This window comes from Diadema antillarum, unplaced genomic scaffold (genome assembly GCF_040938485.1).
Source record: "Diadema antillarum isolate AM-2024a unplaced genomic scaffold, OU_Dant_1.0 scf00000207, whole genome shotgun sequence".
Taxonomy (NCBI): Eukaryota; Metazoa; Echinodermata; class Echinoidea; order Diadematoida; family Diadematidae; genus Diadema; species Diadema antillarum.
In genome coordinates, this window is record NW_027271096.1 from 529,701 (window position 1) to 543,857 (window position 14,157).

Genomic DNA, 14,157 nt, shown 5'->3' on the forward strand with positions numbered 1-14,157 from the left:
GTCTAGGGCTAGGTAACGCCATACTGAAGAAAAAAATACTAACAGAAGAAGCAGAAACCACCAACTTCGCGCCTTCTCCAAAGTTGCATCATCTGCTTCTCTAAACAGATGTCACAGCGTGCATTGCACTGATTCGTCCATTCCATCTTACATTGTTATTCAGACCATGATTACACTGGTTGAGCTGGTGCAGAGAGAAATAGCACTTGCACAACAAAACACATACCGCACGTTGAGATACAATCGTCACCTACAGCGTATTCCATCATCCTGCTCCTAAATAGAAAGACCAACTTTCCCCTCATAATATACCTTAAAATATTGACTGACAATATTCATGAGAAAATTTGAAAAGTTCTCGAGTATTATATTGACCAAGTTGTGACAAAGGCCACGTGCGATGTTCCATCGTGACGGGCAAAATATGCCTTCTGCCCATGTCGCTTTCCACCTGTCCATGAAACCATGACAACGACAGACAGATAGAGAGAGAGGGAGAGAGAGATAGAGAGAGAGGGAGAGAGAGAGAGAGAGAGAGGGGGGGGGGGAGAGAGCTCTGCAACACTAGTAACCTTGACGTGAACAGAATTCCCCATTGTTGTATAGTCAATGGGCCATCACGCTACCTTGGCAAGTCACACCAGAATGCCTTCTTATAGCCACGAGGGCACTCTTTTTTCAAGACCATGCGTATTCTCAGACCATGCGCATTCCCACCAAAATTGAATTACACGTGACAAATCTGAAGTTTGAAAAATTACATCTGGGTTTGGCAGTGAAAATTGATTGCAAATTTCTGGTCTTATTTTTCCCTAGAAAATCTAGACAACAGTCTGCAAGTCGCTTGACCAACCACAAGCACCAATACGCCGATAAATTTAAGTTACGGGCTGCGACACTTTATGAGTCCATACCCTGAAACTATACTTTGTATCACATTTGCCTACAGGCTAGTTTCCACCACCCCCATCCGCTGTCGCTCACTAATACTAGGTATGGACCATCGCTTGGGTGGGTCATCTTTTCTCTCCACGTTTAGCTCCTTCACGTCCTTGCCGTCGATCTGCTCAACGCTGCCATTGGTTATTGTCTTCTGCTCCAGGAGGTACTCCTTTTCCACCGTGGGCGCCATCTTGACGGCGGCTTTAGGAGCAGGCAGGGGCTCGTAGATGGTGTTCTGGTTGAGACTGCCCGTGGAGGCTTGCATGTTTGGCTGAGAGGCAGACAGGCCAGCGTTCCACGTCATGCGGCCAGTCTCCGGCGTTGTGGGAAGCTCGGAGGGCGGTATTTGCTGCTCAGATGGCTGCAATTCAGAAGGCGTTTCAGACGAGTGCTCCTGCTGTTCAGCACGCGATGGTGGTTGGTGGTGATTTGGCTGCTGCTGAGGTTGACGGGGTCTTGTTGGTGTAGTCGGCGTCGATTTCGACGTACGCACTGCGTGCTTTGGGACGACGCGTTCAGGACTACTGGGTGTTGACTTCGCGCGTGCAACCACTTCGTTCGTACTTGTAGTTTCCTGCGACGACGAATTCACGGGTAAATTGTTTCCCGCGCTTGAGACATGATGCAAACTGTTGTCAGACGAAGATCTGTGTGCCGCACCATTTCGCGGCACGGGTAGACTAGTCGGCCAGTTTGTGTTGCGCTGACTGGGCCCACCTGCTGACGTCGGCACCTGTGGGCGTGAGCGGTAGGAGGCTTAGAGGCTGCTTCAGGCACGGGTGATCTCCGATTGGCGATCGAGTCGGGAACTGGTGTATACACGAACCCCTTTTCGACAGTCGGGGACGCACTTTGCCCTCCGGGGCTATGCAAAGTACTACCGTTCAATGGAGGATTCAGCGAGTTGGCCTGTGAGCTGGCCAATACATTGCTGCTTGGCGTTGACGTCTTCGTTTCTTTTTCAGAAGAGTTCGAGTCGGGCGATGATATATTGGGACTACTTGCTGATTGCTGGATGTTGGGTTGAAATCCGTTAGCTACACCTGAGTTCGGCATGAGGTATCCATTGGCCAGTTGCTGGTGTTCCACTGAGGTCTGGTGATTAGAAACCTGCCCGTTGAGATCTCCCGTTGACTTGGAACTCGCTGGAGGGGGAGGGGATAGCTCATTCGGCCAGCTCAGGCGGTGTGTTGCGGCCGCGGACCGCTGTGGCTGCTGCGCCGATAGATGATTCACTCTTTGCTGCGATGTGTTCACGGGGGGTCGTGTCATCCTAGCGAGAGCAAACCCTCTTGACGAGCCGCCGTTGCCCAACTTAGACATCACCATTGAGGGCGCTGTGTTGGGAACAGATGCCATTCTGTTGTTTGGCTTAGTGGCTGCAACCTGTTGCTGCTCTTCAGCCTCCTTCCCGCTATCCGAACTCTGCGCAGGTACGTCTACATTCCTGGATGATGTCTCCGAAGCCTCCCTGGAGATCATGGCCGGGGTGATGTTGATTCCCGTGAAGGAGAACCGTTTAAAGGCAGTGTCGTTGGAGTTAAGGGCGGCCAACCGCTGCTGATCCGTTACCATTGCCATTCCGGCGGAACTCGCCATGGGTGGTGTTATCGGCGACTGCGGGCTCGCTGCCGTCGTCCCGCCCGGCGCGTAGGTGAACTGCCTCGTGACGACAAGATCGGTAGCCACCGGTGAATAGGCCCTGGGTGGAGGACGAGGGGGAGGTCCTCGCATACCGCGGGGTCTAGGCACTGGAGGCTGAGCTGGCAGGGTCGGTGACGAGGAGTTGGAAGCCGGTCGAGCTGACGGGGTGTGAGTGGGAAGCTGTCGTCCAAGAGTTGCTGTAGACTCACCCTATGAAATGGAAAGAGCAAGAGCAGTCATCAGACACGAAATATTCTTGACACTGTATTCCACATATTAAGCCATGTTATCAGAGACAGCCTCGTAGGATGTTCGATTAATTTCGTTCTCAAAATCTCAGAGCTTTTGTCAAAGTGTTGCGTGCAAAGTACCTCCATTTTACATTCTTTATCAGTGGAAACGAATGGACTACAAAATTACCTGAATGCTACTTGTAATTCCTCACTTCAAAGCTTCACTGTTACAAAGAATTAAAATTTCGTGAAATCAACCAAATGTAACCTGCAACGGACGGCATTTTCGTCAAGCAAACATTTTTTTTTTTCTTCTAATAAGTGCAGTCAAACAGTGCATTATAAGTGATGGCTTTGTGATGGGCGTACCAATAATACTCGCCCAGCATCCCGTACAGAATGATCATTGCAAACACGATTCATGTTTAATTGGAATCATGACTCGTTCTCTTGAACAGTCCATTGTATACTATTAGCTGCAGTATTACTAAGTGCTACGGTTACAGGATAACGGCGTTAAGCATTTCACACTCGTAGACTGTCAGTGGCAGCCATGATGGTTTTCAGGAACATGCCGATGGCGTGGGATTATAATGTGATGATGCGTGTACAGAACAAGGATGCATGGTACCAAGGGCGTACAATAAAGTGATAACCGCTGCTTACTGGATGGGGCTCACACATGAGATATGCGATTATATATTATATAAATGTTGATGGAATGAAAGTATGGATGCTTTTGGGTACAAAAGGCTAGACGTTTCAGGGAATTATGAGAGTGCGCATGAGTGAAAGATGAACACATCAATACCAAGAATAACGCGAAGTTACATAAGCTGGTTAAGTAATGATCTGAAAAAGAAGAATCTGCTTTGATCCTCTAACTCCCATTAGCCTGAGTTCAAAATCGAGTATGCCTCATTATTTCAATTCTTTTCTCTTCCTCGTGTACATCTACGAGCGGACATTTTTTTTTTTTGTGATTTGGTTTTTTATTGCCAGCCATGAAACATTAAAAACAAAAAAAAAAGTAAATCTTCACGCGAGCTGAATAGTAAACACACGCTTGAAGTTCGCCCATAAAGTTGTATTCCAATTTGCAGGGTATGAACACCTTTGCGCAAAGTGGAAGTTATGCGTAATGATTATGTCGCATTAGTATACCAATAAAAAAAGACTGATTTACTAGTCTACAGACTTACGCGTTAAATATCCATTTTGTTGACAAGTTAGCTACAATCGTCTCACTGCGGAGAGAACGTTAAAAGCTTATTTCCTCACAAAATGTTCATCGACAATTATCGGTGAGAATGACCAGAAAAAAAAGGTTTAGAGCGGAATGTTTCGGGGGCAAAAACCACCACAAGAAGTAAATGAAAGCGTGTGTGTGAGAGAGAGAGAGAGAGAGAGGGATGGGGATGGGGAGGGGGAGACGGGATCGACACCTTTCATTTCATTAATTTTCAGACATTGCTTGTTATCGTGGATCAACAAAACAGGTCATTATGAACAATACTGAGAGTTGACGATAGGCTAGTTCACAACCCGAGCCAAGTATATATTTGCCCGTGACTTCTCAGATGTACCATGAATGTTGTTTGATTATGGCTATTGATTATGGCTTTGTCTGCGGGCTTTAGTAAGTCTGTTGTTTAGTTGTTTTGATAACGGAATGACGCTGTTAGATTGTCGGTGTATTAGTCGAGTCCGTTGTTTTGTTAGCGTACAATGAGAACTGATTTTTAAAAAAAGGAACATGTCGGAGTATTTGTTTTCCGGAACAAATCCCAGGATTATGTGAATACCACACAGGATACATAACGGGGTGATAAAAGGCGTAAAATATTGCTGACGTCTGCAGCCATGAAAAAGACTGTCATCTTTTTTTAATTCCATACACTAATAAGCGGGTTGCTGTGAAAGACTTGTTGCTGCAACCATCTCATCAACTGCTCCGCGTCTTCTGGGGGTGGAGATATTGGCAGAGGCGGAGCCAATGGTTCCTCTTGTCGTGGCGGAGGGGACGGGAGAGGCGGCGGAGGAGCAAGCGGCGGGTCGGGTGAAAGCACGAAGTCTCTATTCATCTATACATCGTATACAGGGGGCGGAGGGAATCGTTGGATATCACATTTCATTCGTCTCCGATTCTAATACGTTGTTATTGGACAAGAAGGCACCGACAAAAGCGACGAATCTCCGCTTATGTACGTTCGCGTTATAAAGACGTAGATTTGTGCCTGTGTAAACCCTTACCAATTACGCCCTGAAGTCTACGTGTGATTTTGCCACGGAAAAATCCAGAAACCCAACAATGTATGTGGATTGAGTGACATGCAGCAATATCAGTAGAATACATCAGACAAAATTTTAGGGAAATCGAGCTATCCGTTAAAAAATTATGAAGTTTTATACTTTTGATGCAGCCATCGCTGGATGAGAAGATTATTACAGTTTGTGACGTCACAAATGAAGAACGATATAAATGATAGGCCTACATAAAGAAAATCCGCACTATTTCATTTTTTTTCACTGAAAAATGATTATTCTCTCGACTTGTTATTGACATAATAAGGATAGTATTATTCCCCCTACTTTCTGAAAGAGTTACAGGAAACCCAAACCCAAATATAGATTCGGATTGAGTAAAAGTAGAAGTATTAGTAGAATATATCATTTGAAGTTTGAGGAAAATCAGACAGTCAATTCAAAAGTTATGAATTTTTAAAGCTTCAGTACAGTCGCTGCTGGATAAGGAGACTACTACAGTTCATGACGTCATTGTGGATCACAATATAAAGAAAATATTATGGAGAATTCTACAAAATTTGATTTTTTCATGGAAAGTACACATTCCATTGACATGCTACTGACACAAGTTAAAGGTAATATCATTCCCTCTACTTTCTGAAAGAGGTAAGCAAAGTGCTTTTTCATAATGCTAGAAAATTGAAAATAATAACTGTATGTTGAATTTTCTTTATATTTGCTATACAATGTATATTGCTGTCCATAGTTATGTCATGAACTGTATTAGTCACCTTGTCCAGAATTGACGGAACCGAAACATTAAAAATTCATAGCTTTTGAACGGAATGTCCAATTTTCCTCAAACTTTCACTGATGAGTTCAACTAATATTGCTGCCTTCGCTCAATCCACATTGATGTGGTTTTTTTGACGTTCAGGGCTCTTTCATTTGCTAGAAAAGTGAAAATATGTTGACTTTTCCTTGCACTTTTTTATTATTTGTTCTTCACGTGACGTCATAAACTGTAGTAGTCTTCTCATCCAGCGATGACTGCACCAAAATGTTAACAGTTCATAACTTCTGATTATAGTCCTCCAGAAGTTCTACTAGTTTACCAAATTTCGACCTAATCAGGACAGTCTATAATTATAAGTTGAATTTCACCCCAGAACTCTATACACAAACGTCTCGGGTGATGAGAAATGTGAGTATAATTATTATGCTCTTTCTTCATTCCTGCTTGGAATACCATGCACGGCCTCAACGAAAAGAGCCTTCTTAATCATGAACGTGACAAACAGACGTGATGAATCGAATGTGATGACATTATGATGTGCCCTACACTAAAAATTCAGAACCTTGCCTCACTGGGGACACGAGGCACAATGGAATGACTGGAATACTCTACATGGGTCCGATATGATAAAAATAGCCTTTTTGATCGACAGTCATGTTTGCGAATTATGTGCTTTTCATGCATGTGCATGCATCTCTATATGGGGTTGAAGCAAACAAGAAAAAACAAATAAAACAAATCAAAACAAACAGAAAATTAACAAAGAAAATCACCTCTAAAAGTTCATAAATCTTTCTTTCACGAGTGAGCAATGTAATAGAAACGAAAAATTTGAGTGCCTTGCCATTTTTTTTTTTAAATATTCATTTTTGAAATTTCTGTCAATAATAGACACACAAAGTCTATCAACGTCTTAGTTATTTGTTGAGGTTCTGATTGTGACATGTAGTTACCTTGAGCAATTTTTGGAAGTCTTGAACGAGTTCTCGAGAGTCCTTGTTCTCCTTAATGGCGCTGCTCAGCCGACCATGCAGGGATTCTAGTTCTCGGACCAGCTGCTCATTCTGCCTCAGACATCTCTTCAGACCCTCTCTGAAAGATTACGAGGAATAGAAATAACCATGGATGATTATTAAGGTTTGTTGCAAATAAAATGGAAATAATGACTAGGGAGGTGACAATCAGTAACCTGAGGTAATAGGTGCAAACGTTCTAAACTTTCTGATCTTTCTTTCAAACTTTCTAATCCCGTTGATACACACCTCAAAGACAACCAAAACAGTGCCCCTATAACTTGTATTGTTTATAGGTACGTGCTATATGTATTTATACGATGGCCCCAATGTGCATGTAATTAATAGTGCAGTGATCACAGTACATCGAGACAGTAAAAAAAATGTACATTACACGAACAAAATGTCTGTCTAAATCCAGGACTGTATAATGTACTATAGATTACAAAATAATTATACAGAATAAACATTCATTCTCATGGAGACTGGCAAACAGCTTTGATTTTCCTGCGCTTGCTCAGTCTCGGGAGGGAATACGGTTCTGCGCACCACTTCTATACAGTTGCCTTATGGCCCAATGTGCGAAGTTACCCAATCTCATCATTAAATCACTGTGTATGTTGGCTGAAAACAGGTATGTGTCTACAATGCGGCCTTGTGGCTGTCAATAGTGAATTGGTGTATACGATTTATTGTCATAATTCCAGCGTAATGGATTTTTCAGGGCCAGCTAATGCTGATTTTATTTTATTTTATTTTTTTTTTCATTTTTTGTCTATCCGTGGAATATTCAATTTTCCTCGCCTGTATGCGTAATTCATTCACGGCTGGCTGGTAGGACGCACAAGCGTTGTTTATGCTATAACCAGTGTCTCGGCGGCTCTGTTTCATAATTTATGATTACGAATATACCATGTTTCATAATGTATCATATTATGAAACATACATATCATTAATGTATGTTTCATAATGTATCATGATTCTCTAAAGAAAATTGTTTCCGGCAGTTTGTCCGTTGTTTGTTTTATTTTCCATCTGAGAAGATGGCCGGATAGCTTATAGTCAGCTGCACTAGCTGGTCTTCCATGGGGTCTAGTTGGATGTAAGGCGGGACCGCTTCACCGGGTTAAACGCCCTGCTCTTTGCGATGAATGAATGAAGTAGGATCTCATGTGCATGAGTTGTGACTCTCTCACATACGGGACCTCCATTCTAATGTCCTATCCGAGGAACAAAGTGTTTTGCCTCTTATACTATGGGTATATGAGTAGAGGGGGCGGTACACTGATTACACACAACATTTCTCAGTTTAGATTCAGGAATCGAACCCGAGTCCTTTGGGTCTGCATGGAGGCAGACGCGCTACCGACTGAACCAACTCAGCTCACTACCCTTGAGATTGCTCTTAGGTTGTACTTCCTGTGCATGTTACATAATTAGGTAGAGCGACATACACACATCTTCCTATCATAACTTGCAAGAGTATTCAATGCTGATGTGTGAATATGAAGACGATCATGCACAAGTTGATGACACCGCAGATACTGCAGTCACTGTATTGATGAGCACCAGCTCAACAGCTCACATGGCGAAAACGGGTGCCAGCAGTGTCCGTGACACTTCAAGACAAAAAGATTCTTTCAATATTGCCACTAATTATAGCAGCCATTCTGTTTGTGTACGGCCTTACATTTTCTTTCTGTGGCGACGTCTGGATAAGCACGCAAATTTCTTCAAATGTTTTCTACCCCTCACCTCACCACTTATCCCTTTCTGTTTTTTGTTGCGTATTCACATACGGCGATGTTGCGCGGATCAATGCAGTCGGATGGATTTACACGTTACCATGACAACTGCACTCCATGCAGACCCATCGCCCCCAACGCTCGAGCAGCGTGCGGGGACTGAAGTTTGCGGTGTCGGCCTACATTCTGATCAACACGATTATAAGGGGACTTCTTGTGTGCTTCTTGACTATAATATGGGCGGCTTGTCAGTGAATACATCTGCTGGGAAATTATATCCGATATCGAACGGAAAAAAAATGTTCTTGTTTTCTTATAAAAAACCCCACAAATTTCTTGAATCACACGGAGAGGAAGCTGATAAAGATCAGTCCGTGGTATATAACTGGGTGACGGCATTTGAGAGTACGCGAGTGCTGTACTTCGTCGCACAAATAATTCTGTATTGCTTATTAAAGAACTTTTATGTCAACATACTAGGCCTGTATAGTCACATGAGCAAAAAGGCGCAAGACATCTAGTAATATCAGGGAGGTGAAACGATTCCACCTCACTGGTGATATCTTATACAGGTGAACAATATTATACTACATGATTGATACGGTGATGTCCTTTTCTCTTAGTTACACATTAATATCCTCTTTAAACTACTGATGATAACAACAATGGCAATGGGAATTTTATGCTCGATCGCCAGGTTTCGCCACTTTAATCTGACTTAATCTTAATTCTCTTGGATCAACAAGCTTTAACACTCTTGTAGCGTCAATTGCAATATAATATCTGCTACCAAGACTTAATCATGGTAATATCTTCCAGATGAGCTGTCGCCCCTTTGTATAATGAGCGACCCCCAACACCCGAAAATCGCCAGGTTACTTGCAAAAAACCTATCAAATCGCACTTTTGGCACACGGAAGTGATTGGCACCGAAACACAGCTGTTGCAATATGGGCCGAGGTCTGTGACAGATTATATTACTTGGCTATGGTGCCATTGTCTGATGCTAATTTTGCTTTACAGAATGAAATAACAATACCATGAGCACCGTTACCCTCCCCTCCCCCCCCCCCCCCTCAAAAAAAGTCTAACTCTGTATGATAATGAACGCTTATTTCACTAGAAACTAGCCTTTGATCTAAATTTAGGTTGAACATGTGGACGGTGGACCAACAAAATTTGAACAAAAGTACTATCAAAAAACCTTCTGTGGCCTTGTGTAGGCCTACTGAAAAATTCCATCACGCTTTTTAATTGAGTTTCTCTCGTCATTTTCCCCTTTTATGAGAAATTACCCATTTATGAAAAATTTGGATATTTCAGTGACAATCATGCACAAATTCGTCCGTGATGAAGCGTATGGCCTAAAGCACTACTGAATACAATTCAGTGGATAAAACGGTCAGTTTTTACACTTGAGAGACAAACTACACGAAAATACGATTTTCCGATACGTAACATGGACATTCTGATGCCCAAGTCCAAGTTATACCGGAAAGTTCACCATAGACTAAACTGAGGCGCCACGCATGCGTTGGGCGTGTCCTATACCTGGTATGGTACAGCTGGAACCGCTCGAAGTCCAGCGTGGGGTAATCGGTCATCACACCAGCGATGTCCTGGACGTTGAGGAACTCGATTCGGACCAGGAGGGAGGGTTCGTCTTTGGTGCAGTAGTCTCCGTCCAAGGCTTTAGCCTACAGGGGTGACACAATAATGTTGGAGAATATTTTGTCAGATAGAAACAAGATCTGAAATACTGACCATCATGAATATATTGCTGTCCAACACTATAACATATACTCACAATGACTGACGATTGATTGATTCATTCGAGAAGTATATTTTCGAACACAAAATAAAGAAATTTTAAGAGAACAAATAACACTGTAATCAATCCTTCCCGAATTCACGAAGGTCATGTAGTGTATGGTAAACATAGACCTTTACAAAATACTCCGCCGCTAGGGTTACATCGACAATCCCTCCTGGAACAAAATTGGGCCTACAATGAATGCATTAGTTACCCAAGATCACTGACTCAAAGATAGGAATAGGAAAAGGTACCATCATTTGACACGGGGTGCCATCAACGCTTGGCAGTCAATTTGATATCAAAATGCTGGCCTGAATCAGCAGTAAAAATCAACAACAACAACAACACACAAACAATACATTCATATGCACATAGTATTGTCGGTCATTTATATCTGGGAACGGAATGCATTTACTTTATATCAACGAAGCATTATAAGTACATAGGTAATGTTGGAGTCTTAAAATTCTATATCATACAAAATGGAAATAAAATTAATCAACCAGAACGTATAGCAAGGCCAACATAACAAAGCATAGCAGACAGAAACAGAGAGAGAAAGAAGTAGATGAATCATAAGACGAAAAAGAAGAAGAAGAAGAAGAAGAGGAAGTGAAAGAAGAAGAAGAAGAGGAAGAAGAAGAAGAAGAAGAGAAAGAAGAAGAAGAAGAAGAAGAGGAAGAAGAAGAAGAAGAGAAAGAAGAAGAAGAAGAAGAAGAAGAAGAAGAAGAAGAGGAAGAAGATGAAAATATCGAGTAAGCAAAAATCATAGAGGTATTTCACGGATGAGAATGCAAACACTGATAAACAGGAAGTGTATATTAAGAAAATGCTTCTCCTCCTTCGACAAAGGGATAAATTGATTTGTTTTCATCCGGACACTCGCACCAAAGAAACACAGAATGCAACTAAATTGATGGGTGCATTCCACCGCCAGTCTGGTAATCGATAGGAGAGGAGGATTCGATCAGCTTTTCACAGGGTCCAAAAATGGTAATCGATGTGGCATTTTTTTTTTCCCGAGCAGGATCTTGCCATGGAGTTACGAGATGAGCTCCGTGATCTTACCTTGTAAACATGGTAAAATACGTTATTGTCGCAAGTGTTCAGGTAATACTTTGAAGGCACACGTGTCTAACAGTGCCAGGTCGGTGTCACATATTTACTTCAACACATAAAATCATGTTGAATGTTTGCACCTTCACCAGAGAACTTTGATACGAATATTCGCCAAGTACTCGAGATAAAAAATATTCCACATGTTGACAACACACCTCAGTAAGATACGTGCCCGTGTGAGGTACAGTTTTCACGTTTTAGATGAATGTAGTTTAGACTTCAAAAATGCTAAATACACTTTCAGCCCGAATATATTTTCAACATGATTTTGATGTGGACGTGGTGTGTAGGGGATATTTCATCGCATCAAGTTCTTTTTCGCCATGGCGCCTGAAGAGAGACTTACAGGCTCGTCAAGTAGCTCATTCATCTGTCACAGAACGACCATGATAAAACGAAAAAGCTGATCTGATGCACTCATATACTTTAACCCGGTGTCTCTCCATCATGGTTCAATCTGTCATTATATATTATACTCTAGTCTCTAGAGTGGCGTGCATCTCAGCTCCGCATCTCAGCAGGTGCATATCAATGTGTCAGGTTCGGCGACAATAACCCTCCGTCTGCCCTCTGCAGACCGGTCAGATTCCGGAAAAAAATTGGGCTAATTATGCTGGAAAAAAAGGTCGTCCAACAGTAAGAAGCTTTTCAGTGACGTCACACTTCATTTGATATAAAGATGGGTTCGGTAAAAGTGGACTGGATCTCGACTGCGTTCTGGTGGTTAGTAGGCTGGGTTTGAAGAGCTTAACTTAAGCCCTGTTCCCACCACATAGCTCAAAAGTCGTGGCACCAGAGATTGTAGTAATCCTAAGCTGAGCCTAATCTGAGTGGCTTTCTAAGCGAAGGGCACAGTGGATGAAGACTGCAACACGCGTACTCAAGAGACAGAGGGTGTTCACTGAAGCCCCCTATACCTCTTCGCGTCTTAACTACATGTATATCAAATCCGTCTTCAGATATTGTGCATTCATCATTCACTATAGGCCTACATGGTCAACTCCTATTGTGGCCGCCCCGCTGTTATTGTACATATAAACATAAAACGACAGATAACCAGAGGCCCATAAAACGATGTCTTTTGTGCTACAAACGCATCGATGTGTGTTTTGATTCACGGATATAGTTTTACTTCTCCACAGCCATCCAAGCGATATTGTAATAGAGTGTAATTAGTACTCACGGAAGATAAGGGAAAAGCTAAAATAAATTGAAACTTTACATCAACAAATCTTGAGTTTATCTGGGCTTATCAAAACTGATTTTTTTTTTTTGAAGTTCTATTTCTTAACTGATACAATATGATTATCTCTGTTCATAATTTTAGCGAAATTTTGAAGAGGTTTGAAAACAAATAAAAATCTTTGCAAGATGGTGACGCCAGAGCATTATTTCCCTATTAGACATAATAATAAAGAATAAGAGAGATAGGTGCTGGTAAAGAAAAAAACAAAACAAGAATGAGAAGAAAAAATGGAATCGTGCTGGTGTATAAGCACGACTATAGTTACACCACTATAGACCATGGAGCTACAGAGGGAACTATATACGGTGTTTCGGTCACTCTCCTTGCTTTTTTCCAAGTACCCTTCCACATACAATTCATCTCTCTAAAATGGGGCAAATCATCGACAACCTTCCCCCCCCCCCCTTCCTCTCTCTCTGAACGCGATTGATAGAAGATGGAACTCCTAAGTTCTTTTGCTGTGTCAGTGTCATGCCTCTAATGACTTTTGTTCACCAATTGCATGGTCACGTGTTCTAACGGCAGGCTACTCGACAATTATGTAAAACTATGCTCTAAACACGTCCCTTGAGTCATGACCAATCAAATCAATGGCAGAGCGGCGATTTCACACGATGCCGTGCTGAATATTTCAGAAAGTCTTGACATCGAGTCCCCGAAACAGTTATGAATGTTTTTGGGTGTTTTTGTTTTTTAATTTGAAGCACTAGTATCATTGTTTATGTGCAGTTATACTTTCAAACAAGGAACAAATAAGACTACAAAAGAGAAGAAAACTTCATCATTCAAAAGGCAACACATTTTTCTATAAGGGCAGACAATGTCGACATACTTTCATTTGCGTATCATAGTTGGCAGCATGAGAATTTCAAAGCATTAATTTTGTGTCAAGTAAAGAGACCGTAGGCTGATAAATACAGTGGATATCAATTCAATTATAGGCCCTCCCATTCACATGAAAACGTGCCAACTTACTCCAAAAAATGTATTTAGAGACCATACTTATAAAACAGAATAATGTCGTATAATTACCGATGAGTCGTATAGTCACGATGAGTTTAATACGTGATGTCTGGTGATCTCGAAATGAGGACTTTTGTAAAAGTAGAACGAGATAGAGTAGCTAAAGAGGAAACTCAAAACATGTCGTTTGAACGTTATCCCCATTCCGTTTTGGCTACATGAAATTACCGATGCACCCCCCCTAAAAAGTGCTTTGAGAAAGGCTTTTAACATTGGCAAAGAGTGCGTCTTTGTGTCAAGAAAACTGCGCATGCGCGACGGACCTGGACGTAATTGGCATGAATCATCGATCAATATTGTTATATCTGACCACCACACATCTGGATGCCCATT

At 42.1% G+C, this 14,157-nt stretch overlaps 1 protein-coding gene across 1 annotated transcript in view; it reads right to left on the minus strand.

The window, feature by feature from the left end:
- Window positions 1-635: 635 nt before the first annotated feature.
- The window catches only part of LOC139724116 (uncharacterized), a 52,858-nt gene continuing 39,336 nt past the window's right edge, over window positions 636-14,157 (minus strand). The window contains exons 2-5 of the mRNA XM_071635318.1: window positions 10,172-10,317; window positions 6,816-6,954; window positions 1,720-2,796; window positions 636-1,675 (exon numbers count right to left, since the gene is read on the minus strand). Coding sequence (XP_071491419.1) covers window positions 944-1,675; window positions 1,720-2,796; window positions 6,816-6,954; window positions 10,172-10,317 — 2,094 coding nt within the window. The 3' untranslated portion in view covers window positions 636-943. The remainder of the gene's footprint in view (window positions 1,676-1,719; window positions 2,797-6,815; window positions 6,955-10,171; window positions 10,318-14,157) is intronic.